At 37.3% G+C, this 15,351-nt stretch overlaps 1 protein-coding gene across 1 annotated transcript in view; it reads left to right on the top strand.

Moving 5' to 3' along the window:
- CLINT1 (clathrin interactor 1) overlaps nt 1-15,351 on the top strand; it is a 74,284-nt gene that overhangs the window by 37,181 nt on the left and 21,752 nt on the right. The window contains exons 2-6 of the mRNA XM_007435657.4: nt 1,526-1,630; nt 2,390-2,486; nt 4,077-4,185; nt 5,094-5,258; nt 8,466-8,643. Of these exons, the coding sequence (XP_007435719.1) occupies nt 1,526-1,630; nt 2,390-2,486; nt 4,077-4,185; nt 5,094-5,258; nt 8,466-8,643 (654 nt within the window). The remainder of the gene's footprint in view (nt 1-1,525; nt 1,631-2,389; nt 2,487-4,076; nt 4,186-5,093; nt 5,259-8,465; nt 8,644-15,351) is intronic.

The following is a 15,351-nucleotide window of genomic DNA, read 5'->3' as shown; positions in this document are numbered from 1 at the left end:
AGTTTAGCTCAAGGCAATCTATGACCCAGTATCTAATCTGACTGAAAGAGAGCTATAGCCTTCTGCTACCTAAATGAGAGATGGAGGAATAAAAGATATGGGACTGGCCTGGAGTTATCAAGATCATCTAGACACATAGAAAAATACTGTTTTCTTCAAAAATGTAACTTCACTTTTTTGAAAACAGATTGATTGTTCCTACATCACTTTAACAAGATAGGGAAGAACTAAGGAGAACATAAGTGATCATCCGTACCTCCTCTGAGCACATAAATATAATCTCTGCTTATATTTGCATACATTGTATTATATGCATACGTTGTGTTATATGTCAGTGATTTCATTTGCAAAGTAATGAGTAGGAATCTCTTATGTTGGATGGCAGTAGCCAGGAAACCATCTTGTTTGTTTGTTTGTTTAATCATAAAATGCTAACTGTATAAAAAATCTCATTCTTTTCATCTTGCCCATCACAGAATTTTCTTATTCTCAGAATTAGGACACTAACTACATGACTGTTGGAATGTATTTAAAAAAAAAAAGTTCCCAATATTAGGATGATTTAAGAGCACATATGAATGAAATTTCAGTAAGACGAATATAAATGTACCTGTTCCTAACCCTACCTAGAGCAGTGATTTGTATCTTCTTTCAGATCCACTGGCTTCAATGTGAGCCTTATTCTGAAATTCTTGTGAAACAGTTGTGAGTCAATCATACTGTTTGTTTTCTAATCTATTTAGCCATTGTATTCTATGGGGATTAATCTGATTTCCTGTGCATGTTTGGAAAAAAATTAGAAGTATGTTAATTAGATGAATTTTTCCTGTAGGGATTTGTGTAGAAATACAAGGAAAAAAAGGCCATTTTTATACAGCATTTCATACAGCTGATAAAAAAAATTCTTACAGGCAAGACATTGAACACAAAGATGATTCACAGTTTTTCTGTAAGGTGTGGTTGTTTGGATTTTACCATACTGTTCTACCTTGCTCAGGCTACATTCATACTATCACAATGCTCTACACCTTTTTTCCTCCCTTTCTGCAATTGGACGGGCATCTGCTAAGAAGAGACACAAAGTTTACTTTTCATAATGAAGTGGTTTTAAAAAATACACTTCTCACCTGATTCCATTCAAGTTAGGTGGCAAACAGCTATAGTTTTATTGGGGTTGTGAAAGAAGGCCAAGTAGCTGTGCCTGGAGCTGCTACTGCCTTCTTCAGCAGCTCAGTTTCTTTTTTAATTTTAACCAAAAGCCATTTTTAACTCGACTGGTTCCAAGTCTCATGTAACCCCTTATCTCTGATCTATATTCCGGAAGGTTAATGGGATAGTAAAACCTTCTTAAAGATAGATAAATGTGTTCCAGTTTCCTCAGGGTAGTTCTCCACTAAAGACGTTTTCTTTCCCACCCTGCAGAGGTATCTCATTAAGCTCCCCACTAGTGTCATTATTAAGTTTTCATGTGTTTCTCTGCTTTGATGCTAATCTTTGTGCTTGCATTTAATTCTGTTCTGTACAGCACCAATGTGGTTATGAATTATTCTGAAATTGAGTCTAAGGTTCGAGAAGCAACCAATGATGATCCATGGGGACCTTCAGGGCAACTCATGGGGGAGATTGCCAAGTAAGTAATAATTTGATTCAGCAGGGTTGAAAGGTACATTTTTAAGTATATATGTCACTGCTGCTTCATCATTCCTGAAGGATATAACATAAATTAGGGAGAGAAAAGTATTAATGATGGAAGATGCAAAACAAATATCACAAGCAACTATTTTTAAATACAGATAGTCCTCATTTAGTGACTGCCTCGTTTAGCAACCGTTTGTAGTTACAGTGGTAATGATACAGTAATTTTGCGACCAGTCCTCACATTTAAGACCTTTGCAGGTCTGTAAAGCAAGGAAAGCTGTAGTAAGATCATAAGCACAGTTGCAGTTTCACTTAGTGACCGCTTTGCTTAACAACCAGTCCCAAAAGGATTTATTAAGTAACCCTTAATATTTCTTTTGGATTAGAATTTTGCAAAATGTTTTTTAAATATATAAAATTTAAAAAATGGGGCTCCTTCACAAACATACTTTCCCACAAAGAGCACATGAATGGCATGTTGGACTAAAATAATAAGGGGTGTCTTTATTTTTTATTATTGCCAGTGGAAGGGTGGAAAGACATCAGCATTGCTAATCCAGTGAGTAATTCTGTATATGTAATACTTTTGTACAAATTGTCCATAGCAATGTATTGGCAGTGGAAGCTTAACTTGGAGCAAGTCTGCCATCTGCTGTCACATGCAAGTGCTGTCATAAAGTAACCCGATCAATAATTCTCTTTCTCCTTCTTCTTCCTCATTCTTCTTCATCTTCATCTTTTTCTTTTTTAGGGCCACTTTCATGTACGAGCAGTTTCCAGAACTTATGAACATGCTTTGGACACGGATGTTAAAAGACAATAAAAAGAACTGGAGGAGAGTTTATAAAGTATGTACAGTAATGAGTTTTTGTATTAATTTATAAAAATCTTAATTTTGGCATAAATTGTGAATGCTGAAAAAACACAGCTGAATGTTTTAATTTTACCGTAGTGTCCTCTGGCAATTAACTGAGTTTTGTGCTTTCATTAACATAATATCCATGCTAAACTTCACAGGTTTCCAGATCCTCTGTGTGCAATTAGTAAAGCTTGATTTTAATCAAGTTAATTCTTTTCCAGTATACATTTTTAAGAAACTAGTCTGCTTTGAAAACCAAGGGATTTTTTTGGAGGGGGGAAGAGGTTGTTGTTGTTTTTCTAAAAAGGCTCTTAAATTGAATGCCTTCTGGCAATTTTGACTTTTATTGCTTAATAAAAACCAAATAAGGGATCCTCCGTAACTCGATCTTCTAAATCCCTGCTAGCAATCCACTACTGATAGACCCAATTTTAAATATTTGTTCTGAATGTTCCTTTTAAAAGTTCAGTTTGAAACTGTTAAAGGAACATTCTACATTTATTTTTGATTCCTTTTATACATTCTGTTTTTTCCCCCTCAATGCCCAGGCTTATTTATTAAATTTTATATTTCTTCTTTTATCTTACTGGAAATAGAACCAATTAGTTACCTCTTATTTTGCTTCCCACCACGTGCCCACTTCAGTTTTATTTCTTCTTCATTTCTTCTGCTTTACTTGCAGTGAAATTCAAGTATGCCTAATGCCATATTTTTTTCCCTGTATCTTGCAGCACTAAGAGGCTTTTACATTTAAAACTTATACAGTCAACAAAATTCTGAAGCTGTTACCTTTTTAAAAATAGGAACTTTATGCCAGTTTTGTATTAGTAATTATTTGCTCCAAACAAAAAACAATATAAATTAATTTTATTGCCATTATGCATTTTGTTCAGTATTCTGAAGGCTACGTAGAATGATCTGTTTGCTTTCAGTTGTTACAATTTATGTTTCTGCTGATGCTGAATTATTTCTATGGGTGTGTGGGGGTTTTTTCCATTTCATTTGTCTGATTTTTGTTTTTTAAAAAGAGTCAAACTCTGGAACCTTCAGGAAGTTTAGAAAATTAACATACTTTAAAAACTTATTTTTGTTTTGAAGTTTGCTTACATTTATCTGAAAATACTGAATTTTATACATCAACACATTTCCTGCAGAAAACGACATAGAAAAATTGCTGTAAAATTGCTTTTAAATGGAAAAACACTGGGGAATAAAGTAATTGCAAAAAAAGAGAGACACAAAAGAAAATTGTTTCAGTCTTTAGACTTCAGAACGTTTTTCCCCAAATTGCCTTAACTGTAATTTTTCCCATCCTAAAAAAAAAAAAATCATTCTTCAGGCAAATATCTTATGAATTAATGTTCTCCTTTTATTCCTTTGTTTTAGTGCAAAACATAGATTTACATCTACACACTGTGTTGCCAGCAGTTCTGTAACATTCTTACAGTTGGCTTATTTTAACCAGAATGAATCCTACCTTTCTTTCTAATTCTTGCACGTTTAAGCTTTCCTTTTCATTGCAGTTTAAAATACTGATGGCATTTTTCATGCAGTCATAAGATGCTTTGTATTTTTATAGTCTCTGCTGCTGCTATCTTACCTCATAAGGAATGGATCAGAGCGTGTTGTTACAAGTGCCAGAGAACACATTTATGATTTGCGATCCCTGGAAAATTACCACTTTGTAGGTGAGCGATAGAAGAATCTTATAAGCAAATTAAAGCAGTTGTTGGAGTTGTCAGTCACCTGAACCAGCTTAGAAGCTCCCCTGCTCTAATTAGAATGTGACTGTTGCCGGTTGTGTGAAGAGTGCAGAATCCAAGACGTGGGGCCCTAGAGTATTAATTAGTGAAGACAAGAACTTGCAGAAAAGACTGGCTAATAACAACAGAACCAACACAACATGAGTGTTTGGGTTTATATTAAAATATGCACTAGAGGCTTGTTCCCTGTGGTGTATATAAAGGAATAGCTTTAATCATCTGGGAAGAAAGGTTAGAGCTCCAAAACATACACATCTGTTTGAAGCTAGAGATTTTTTTCCTTCTACCAAATAATATTTGCGGTACACAGGCAGCAAGGCCAGTGTTTATTCTGAATAAAAAAGAGGCTTAGAGAGGTGGAGCAAATTTTAGTGTGTAGTGGACTCCAGCTGATAAGATTTTAAAAAGAGAGTTTTGAAGCAAGTTAGAAAGCTAGCAATTAGCATTTTAAAAAATCTGGTTCCTTTTTTTTTTTTTTTTCCTTTTCAAATACCCCACCCCTTCCTAAAGACTTGAGAAGCAAGGTTATTTTAAGTGGGTTAAAACTGACAGGAAATGTTTTCAAGCATCATGTTTTTCATTTTTTTTAAGTAAGCTTTTTAGTAGATCAATGTGGGTTAGAAAACTGTAGAAACTGAAATTGTGCTCTAGTGCTGTCACCTTAACTTAAGATGAAATATTGGCTATAAAAAGTATAGCATATATTCAATAAATAAAATTGCTTTAGAATGCATAACCTTAGCAGTTCTTGAATTCATTTTATATATAAATTTCTCCAAATGCTTGAGGTTAAAGACTATTCCCAGTTTCTTTTTGTGTGCACTTTTTTTCAGATGAGAATGGTAAAGACCAAGGTATAAATATACGCCAAAAAGTGAAAGAAATGGTAGAATTTGCCCAGGATGATGACAGACTCCGTGAAGAAAGGAAAAAGGCAAAGAAAAACAAAGATAAATATGTTGGGGTTTCTTCAGACAGTGTTGGAGGATTCAGATACAGTAAGTCCAGTTTAATGGAGAGGGACAGGTGTTGGCCTTAGTGACATACAGTGGTGCTTAAAAGTTTGTGAACCCTTTTGAATTTTCAATATTTCTGCATAAATATGACCTAAAACCTGATCTGTTCACACAAGTCCTGAAACTAGATAAAGAGAATCCAATTAAACAAATGAGTCAAAGACATTATACTTGTTCATTTATTTATTGAGGGAAATGATCCAAAGCTACATATTTGTATGGCAAGAAATAAGTAGGAAATATAGAGGAAACAGAGACACGTAGGGCATGGATACATACATACATAAATACATAATAATTTGAATGAAGTTGATCTGATATATCTAAGCAACTGTATCCAGGGGTGGGAGAGGTAAAGCACAGTTGCACTACAGGTAGTCCTCAGTTAACAACAGTAACTGGAACCGGGAACTCCATTGCTAAGCGACACAGTCATAAAGCATGATGTCATGTGACCACACTGACTTAGGACGGCGGTTCCAGTTGCTGTCATTAGGCAAATCCCACGCAGTCCTGTGGCACAACATCACCTGGTCAACATTTGCAACCTCCTGCCAGCTTCCCCATTGACTTTGCTTGTGGGAAGCCCGCAGTGAAGGTTGCAAATGGTAATCATGTGACCACAGGATGCTCCAATGTCGTAATTGTGAGCCAGTTGCCAAGCGCCTGAATCGCAATCACGTGACCACAGGGACACCTCAATGGCCGCAACCAAGAGGATCGATCATAAGTCTCATCATTCAGTACCATTGTAATTTTGAACAGTCACTGAACAAGGACTACCTGTACAGGAAAGGAACTTTCACATTTTTTGAAGATTTATTTCCTAATGTTGAAATAATTATTTTTTTCATGATGGCTTAGTATATGTGAAGGGGAGCAGAATCATGTAGTTTTGTGTGCAAGCGGGTATTGGTGATTTGAAATAGCGCTTTGGATCACTCTGCTTGGTGATCTCGAGAGAAGTTGGGACTATAATTTGGCAGATTCTGTGAAGTATATTCCTCAGTTCACCTGGAGGACCACAAATTAAGAAAAGCTGTTGCAGGCAAAAATTACTGAAACAACTCCTTCATTGGGCTGATTCTTATACTGTCATAAAGTGGCTGCCCGAACAGTTGGGATCAGTCAGAAAAACACATACACATAGACACAACCATTGAACAGAAAGCAAGCAGGTGAGGTTGCTTTTTAATGTCACATTTAGCTCCTGTTGATGCTTCTTGCTAAATGCCAATTTTTCCCTACAAGAACCATTCCATGCCGATTCCATGCACAGTACAGCTGTTTTTGGGTGGTCCATGCCCAAATGGAAATGCATTTGTTTCAGTTGTTTGTAGAACAAAATGTGCTATCAAAGAAGATGTGCCCAGCGGAAATGTTGAGGCTGGGGGGCTTCCTTTGCAACTTTGCAGCTGAGGGGAATACAGGAGAGAGAGAAGGGAAGGGAAAGGAGTGGGAAGATTGGGAGGTGGGAGGCCAACGAGAAATGTCACCCTAGGGGGCTGTTCTATACTGCCTTGCCTTACTCACCCCACAAACTGCTTCAGGATCCCTCCAGACTTTGTTTTATCTGAACCTGGAGCAACCAAGCCAGTTTTTTGTTTTGTTTTGTTTCAGCAGTCCATGGGCAGTCCAAAACAATTTGTCAGAACTTCTGAAATCCAGTGGTTTGTTTCAGGTTTGAGACAGTTTTGTGCATGCTCCTACCCTTTCCTATCCTGTCTTTTTATTCTGGATATGGAAGCACATTTTCTAACAAAGCACTCAGCTACTGTCACCAACTGTTTTTCTTTTCTAAGAATGTCTGTGAGGCACCCAGAGGCATTCTTGTAACTCAAGATGGTATATTGCTTTGCAGTAGGTCAGTTTCTCATGTTTAGAGAAAAATTAAAAGAATCTAAAAAGAAAATTAAACACAAATGGAGCCAAGGGACAAGGGATAGAGTAGCGGCATATTGTCTCCGTGGATGTTGTATTTCTTATCTGTGGTCATCTGGTCTCATGTATAATGGAGTTGTGTGAGCAGAGGAGTAGACTTAGTATTTTCTGATTGGGGGAAAAAACCTGCCATGAGCTAATGGAAGTGTGCAGAGAGAAGTTTCACATGTAAGTAATGTATGAGTCTTTATTTCTTTACTCTTAGCATGTGTACTTTGGTATAACAGGGTTAACTACTTATCCATGAGTTGTTTCATGTTGCACATAATCTAGTATCACTACAGAACATCAGTAGGTACACCTCAGCAATTATAACTGAAATTCTTTGGGCCACTGTTTGCTGGATTGCCCCCAAAAGAAATTAAATGAAAAGCTACTCTGCATTATTATGACACAGATGATAGGACTTTAATGTGGGAAATGATCTGTATTTGGCCAGTATATTCTTTCAAATTAGAAGAATTTGGCAAGCAAAATCACAGTTTTATTTGAGAATTTTAAATAATTCTACAAGGAATTATACTCAGTTTTAAGTCTTCCCTGTTTTAGCTCTTGGCTACCTAAATAACTGAATGGAATTTAAACCTAACCAGTTAAAACTGTATTTAAAAACAACTGAACAAAACTGGCACCTTCTACTACAGTTCACAGCCAGTTGGCTCTCTTGCAAAGCAAATTTTGTTTATGTAGCTATTGGGGGAGTGGGGTGGGGTGAGAGTGGGAGAATGGAGAAATTAAAAACTCCTAACTAGCACATAAGGGGATAATGTGCTGCATCGTCATTAAAGACTTTGAAGAGAGTTTAAAATTGTTAACTGAGGCTAGAAATATTGCCGTCTTGCAGGGTTTGGTATGAGTTCCCCATGACAGCCTGGTTAAAAGTGTACTAATGAACATTTATTATATTTGTGGGCTTTATTTGTCATACATGGTTTATATGACCTTCATTTTGTTGGGCAGAAGGAAGGATGCCTTTGTATCTACTTTTACAGTGTTTAAGCTTAGCTAGCATGGTATACATTGGATAATTGTCACTAACAACATCTTTTAAATATATTTGTGCCAATAAAATATTAGTATTATGTGCAATATAACATGTGTTGATTCAGCTCTGTAAAAATGTTCAGCTTTTTGTTTTTAACTCAGATTCAAGTTCTATCATAGGGATAAAACACAAGTAGTAGTATTTTAGGGGTAATCTCTTTTTTCTTTTCTTTCATTCTTTGACTATCTGTCTACATTATGTAGGTGAAAGATATGATGCTGAGCCCAAGTCAAAATGGGATGAGGAATGGGATAAAAACAAAGGTGGATTTCCCTTCAGTGATAAGCTAGGCGAACTGAGTGATAAAATTGGGAGCACTATTGATGACACCATCAGCAAGTTCCGAAGGAAAGACAGGGAGGATTCTCCAGAAAGATGCAGGTATTTCTTGACATCACTCTGGTTTTTTGTAGTTCTCGTGATAGTTCTTTTAATTATCTTTTAAAATATTTAACGGTTTCCTAAAAAATTACATTTTCTGTGTCCAGCATCTTGTCCAGATTGGTTTATAATGTAGTATTTTAATATATAAGACATGTTAGACCTCAGTTTTCTTGGCAGCAGTATGGAAGCAATTTGTTATTTTCTTTTTCTGAGATGCATTTCATTTTCTCAATTTATCCTACCACCCTAGTATTTCCCAGAATTCTGTTCAAATATAGGTAGCCTTTGATTTACGACCATCGTTCAGCGACCGTTTGAAATTACAACAGCACTGAACAAATGGTGGTTATAACTGGTCCTTGGAGATCCAGCCATCCCAGCACCCCCATGGTCATGTGGTCATGATCTGGGTGCTTGGCAACCAGCTCGCACTTACGACTGGTTGCAGCACCCCACAATCACATGATCTCCATTTGCGAACTTCCATTCTGGCTTTCCCAGAAAGTCAATGGGGAAGCCAGGAGGGAAGGTCACAAGGTGCTGGGGTAAATCTCCCCCACTCATGCACCCTCCCCCAGCCCCTCTGTGCTCACGCCACACCGGTCACTCACACACACCTCTGCACCCTCCCCAAGCCTCACTGCGCCTCCCCACCACTCATGCACCCCATGCGCCCTCCCAGGGCCTCGCCGTGCCTCCTTCGCACCCTTACACGCACCCTCACCAAGCCTTACTGCGCTTCCCTCACATACACCCTCCCCGGCCCTTGCCACACCTCCCTCGTACATGCCCTCGCTAAGCCCCGCTGCACCTCTCCTGCACCCTCACACTACCTCCCTGTGCCTCCCTTGCACACCCGCACAGCATCCCTGAGCCTCCCCACAACAACCTCGCATACCCCCCGAGTCTTGCCGCACCTCCCTCGCACCCTCACACCTGCTTGCGCCCTCCCGCATCTGGCAGCAGCCACTTACCTGCCTGCCAACCTGCTTACAAACTGCCTGGGACTTATAACTTCCTGCCGGCTTCCCCACTGACTTGGTTATGGGAAGCCGGCAGGAAGTTGCCCCGCCTAACGATTGTGGGATTCCGTTAACAATAGCAACCGGGACTGCAGGAATTGCTGTGCTAAGTGATGCAATCACACTTTACAACTGCATTGCTTAGCGACAGAAATTCTAGTCCCAGTTGCCATTGTAAGTCAAGGAATACCTGTACAGTACTAACCAGGCCAAAGTTTGCTTAGTGCCCCAAACCAACAAAGCTGACCAAATGCTGCTCTCTGCTGGGATTGGGCAAACTTTACTAGCTAATTAAATCAAATGGGAAAGGAATAGGAACTAAGTAGTGATTTCATAGCACAGTTCTGTGATTTCCTCAGGCCCTGTTGCGTTATTTTGCTTTACAAATCTGACCTGCATATATGTTCACTGTTTTGTAAGTCCTTCCCAAACCAATATTTAAATGGAAAGCCTTGGAATTAATCAAAATATTTTTTTTCAGGTGGGGAGGCCTGCCAAGATTTCTAAGGGACAAGAAATTTCCAAAATAGCACCTTTTATCAACAAAAGAATTCCATCAATGTTATTTCACTAGTGATAATAGCCTCCAAGTAGAGATAATTCAAATACTTGTATCAGTGGAAGGGGAGAGAATAGTTTAGGAACAAGTATTATTCTTATTCATCTTGACTCTGAAGTAATGTAAAGATCTAATTCTGTCTTTGGAATAATAGAAGATAATTCTGTACTTTTAACACTGTTTTTTATTAGTCTGAAAGAATTAAAATTTGTATAATAAAGGGATGAAGGAATATTAAATATTTTTATTTTGATTGTGTCTGAAGTTAAATAGTAGAATAAGCTAATATTTCTCCTCTTACATAAAGGTGCTTACTTTTTAGCCAGTCCATTTATAATACATGGTGGCCATATTGCTTATTAGATCATTAAATGCACACTGTATTAAAGGTAACATTTTGGAGATTTTATATGCTGAACAAAGTCCAAAATGATCCACTTGTATGATAAATTTTGTAAAATCTGTGACATTTGAGAATAGCAAAATGTACTTTATGTGCCCCTCTGCTGTTAAAAAGCAGTATGGAAATAAACAGCAGAGGGGCACATAAAGTACCGTATTTTCCCGTCAATAAGACGCCCCCATGTACAAGACGACCCCCACTTTTCCAACCCAAAATTAAGAAATCAATATTTTAAAGATAGTGCAGAACACATTTTTATTTAGTAATTAGTTACCATTTACCTGATACACTCAGTGGGAGGAGGTCCAAACCGTCTCTCTGCAGCTCTATTTCCATGCTCTTTTGCATAACTGATTACATTCAATCATGAGTGAAACTGCCAATAGCTTGTCTCTGCGAACAGACTTCCTCCAATTGGTTTGTTCAGCATCAGCTGACGTCAGTTACATAAGGCTTGTGATTGGAGGAAGTCTGTTTGCAGATTCAAGCTATTTCACTCGTGATTGGAGGCTAGCAATAGGAGGAAGCCTCTTTGCAGAGACAAAGTATGGGCAGTTTTGCAACCGCGTGGTTCTCGGCTGACTTCCTTGAATAAGACGCCCTTCAATTTTTAGCGTAAGGATTTTAGAAAAAAGTATTGTCTTATAGTCGGAAAAATGCAGTACGTTTTGCTATTCTCGAATGTCACAGATTTTACAAAATTTCTGTTGAAACAAAGTATAAAACTTACCTGTTTTTTCTAGAGCAGTTATGGAATGGCAACAATAGATGGTCTTCTCATTTGCATGGAGAAAAAATTGAGAGCCTTCAAGATTATCTAAAAAATGTAAAAACTATGCTGAAATCCAAATTCAAAGATGATTCAAATAGAAAGTATTTTAATTATTTAATATATGTATAATACATTTTAGAACAGAACAAACAAATTTAGGCCATGATGAAGGAATTTAAATGGCAACTGTATTTTCCATACTGCTGTGTGCCAAGCTGGCTGATATTAAGAAGTATCTAAGTGCTTCCTTCTGTGGTCTCCATTATTGTCTTATATTTACAGTAAAATAGATACATGTTCCAGAATATATTAATCTTTGTGCGTTCGAAATGTATTACAGTAATCTTTTCCTTTTTTATGAATTCCACAAGTAAGCATACTTTCTGATTTTTGTGCACCCCTTAAGCATAAGTTCTCTTTACCATGGCTCATTTGATCTCCTAGGGCCCTGACAACCTGCCACACTAGATGGAGCAGTTGCACTTCCATCCTTCCTGATTGACACCAGCCAGCCTGCAGTCCTAGACTCTGCCTCAATATATACTGTTTCAGGCAGGCAGCCTCTCAATAAAAAAAATGCCTCCAGAGGACAGGGTGTGAAAAGAAAAAACCGTAGCCTAATACTGCATTTATTGGTTCTGCTTCTTCTGTGCCCTAGATATATCCAGATCCGTGATGATTCACCCTACATCTCAGCATGTGGCAGTGTTTGTCCTTATATGCTCAACTGAAAGCTAGTTGATAGAAATTCTTTTGTGAAGCTATACCAGTATACGCCCATACAAATGCTTCCCCATTTGGGATAGGGGTTGATCTGGCCACACCACAAGATCAAAATGTAAAGAATAATGGGTCGACATAGCTTATGTGCATTGGGCTTCATGCATGTTGATCATTGTGCAAACATCAGGTGAAGAAGAGTAGAAGGGCATGCGACCGGATGGGCTCTGCTCCTAGGAGAACATTAGCATGTAATACGAAGTTCTTTCTTGGAGCAGAGCAAAATCTACTTTGTCTTAGTTTTCTTTATAGAATCCTAACAGTTGGTAAGCACTAGCTGATTCACCTGAAAGCGTCCACTGGTTCATCAGTGGACTACAGTCTAGCTTCTGTTCACCTCTGGTTTAAAGTCTACTCCAAATTTGACTAGGAAGTTTCTCACTAATATTGCTAGCTTACTAAACTTTTTTCTAAAATAGTTTTCAGTGAAATTTATTTGTGATATATTCCACTACTAAGTTGTAACACATTTTTTTTTTTTAAAGTAACACTTGTCCCAAAATGCATTCCAGACAGTACATATTGTTATGAAAAAGCAGAATCATGAGGTATATGTAGAAGTTTAATCTTTTTACTTCAACAAAAACACTTAAATAATCTGCTTGCTTTAGTGGCTAGGTGTATTCTAACCATGCCATTTATAAAATTGAATTGTCTGGCATTTCTTACTCTAAACCAGCAGCAGGTTTTGTCCTGATCCTGCTTAGCTCAATGTATCCAGTGGTTAAGGTTGATGGGAATTATATTATTACAGGGCTTTTCCTGTAACTTGCCCCTAAATCTGGAATGTCCCTTGCCTGGCAGTTGGGTTTGGGGCACTAAGTCTAAGTTTGATCAAGTTGCCTGGACCTTTAATGAATAGTGATTTCAGGGTAGTTGGGCTGATTATTTTCACTTCCTTTTTCTGTTCTGTTTTGATGTTTTATTGGATATATTTTAAAATTGATTGTTTTATAATTATCTGTTTTAACACTTCTTACTGAGCAGCTTTGGAAATGCTTCTTGTATTTAAAAGTAGGATATGAATGAATAAATAGAATCACTGAATTGCAGCGTGTCTACATATGCACTTGGCATGAGTACCACAGTGCATCCATAACGTGGCTCAAACTTTTCCTATATTTTAGTAAGGACTTAGCTTTTTCTTTCAGAATAGATGAAGTACGTTTGGTGTATTCACTCTTTTTACTTGGTTGGTGCTGTTAGGCCTCCTATTACTCTGCCTCTGTAATCTGTGTTGGAAAGTGCTGGATATTTATGATCACTGATTTTAATGAATTAAACGACCTTTGCTGGCAAACAGCTAATATACAGAGATGCAGTGGGAAGCATAACTAAGTAATAATAATAATGGGCAAAGCCTGAATCACTATTTAGTAGAAAACAAAGCTTTCCCACAGGGGATACAGCAGTTTGTGTGCCTCCATGCTGACAATAAGACAACCTTCTTTAAAAGAAAGTGGCTTAGTGCTCTGTTGCATTATTCAACACAGAAACCTTCTGCAGCTAATTCTTGTTTGAGAACATGGTTATCTTTCAAGATACCTCACAGTATAGTCTTACTATTCAATGAGGCAGGCTTCACCTCTAACATGAACTGGAGTTTTGCCTTATCCTTTCTTTCTGGCAAAGCACAAAATGTGGGTGAATCAGCAACCCTCATATTCTTCATAAGGCAAGAATCGTAATTGCAGCCAATATAATATTACACAAATTGTATCTTGAGTAATAAATTACAGCATACTCGCTAGAAAAAATTGATTATCTTCCAAGGAAAATATCAACTCTAACTAATAAAAGTTTTGGTGAAGATCCATTACGGGCATAATAGTTGTGTCCTTTCCAGTATTACCTTTCCTTTTGGCTCCAATTATTAGTATTGTTTCTGTGTTCAATGATCAGGATGGGAAGGAAATGCTTGTTTTCATAATAACTCTCATTTTGGCCGTTACGGCTTGCAGGAAGCTAGTATTTATATCAATAGAAGAGAATATCTGTAGCTCAGGGTTGAACTGTGGAGTTCTTGGTGCTCTCTGAGCTTGGTGGTTTCCTTGCAGACATTTCATTACCCAACTAGGTAACATCATTAGCCCTGATGATGTTACCTAGTTGGATAATGAAATGTCTGCAAGCAAACAACCAAGCTAAGACAGTACCAAGAACTCCACAGTATTTATATCAGCCTTGTATAATGTAATGTAAGGGAATTGCTCTCTTGCATAATTTATTATAGGCTTTTTTTTAACTGATCCCTTCCTGATTCCCCAAATGCTAAATAACTAAATATTTTGCATTGCTTCCTGGAAAATCTTTTAAGTAAATGATTCCAAATACATTGAAACTATTAAGAACTGATTGTGGAGAGAATACAGGGTAATAATATGCTGCAAAGAATATCATTAGTAAGCTGCTGTTAGCCAACATTACTTCAAAGTAGCACTAGAGTAAAGTTGTATAAAAGTTTTGGGAGGCCTGATAGATTGAAAAAAATACCTTGAATTGTTCCTAGAAAGCTTGTCAGGAAGCAGTCTGTAGGAATTTTCAACCAAGGAATCCTTAATGGCTATTCCACAGAATGAACATTGTAACAATCAAGTCCCATGTTTCTGAAAAAGCAGTATTTCCAATGTCAGTCCCTAAAAGGAAAGATCATTTTCTCAGCCAGTAGAATTGATAGTGATAGTTCTGGCAATGATTCAGTTCATCTTACTTGGTTAGCCATCCCAATCAAGTGTACAGGATTTGATATCTTAAATATAAATTATCTAAACATAATCCTTGTTACCTGTCTCAGCACTTGGTGTTTCTGTATAGTATCATGCATTGAAATTTGATTAGGATGTTGCATAATTGTCAGATTTGAAAAATGTTATAATTGGTAACCAAAATGTTATAATTACATGTAATCCCCAGTTTAAGAACGAGTTCCATTCCAAGGTCTATCAAGTCGAATTTGTATGTAAGCCAGAACAGTATTTTTGTATAATGCTGTATAAGTAGAATTGTGTAATGAACTTGAACCATTGTTTATTTAACTCAAACATTGTGTATTTAACTCGAATTTTGCTACAATAGGCTCTTTTCTCAACTATGGGTCATCTGTAACCTGGGTGTTCTTAACTCGGGGACTACCTGTAGTTGAACAAAAATAATAGTTCTTCCTTCAGTG

This window comes from Python bivittatus, unplaced genomic scaffold, assembly GCF_059951505.1.
Source record: "Python bivittatus isolate LINGU-HERP-01145 unplaced genomic scaffold, Pbiv_v1 ctg000080_np1212, whole genome shotgun sequence".
NCBI classification, from domain to species: Eukaryota; Metazoa; Chordata; class Lepidosauria; order Squamata; family Pythonidae; genus Python; species Python bivittatus.
Note: the sequence above shows the minus strand (reverse complement) of the source record. Positions and strands in the feature narration are given on the sequence as shown.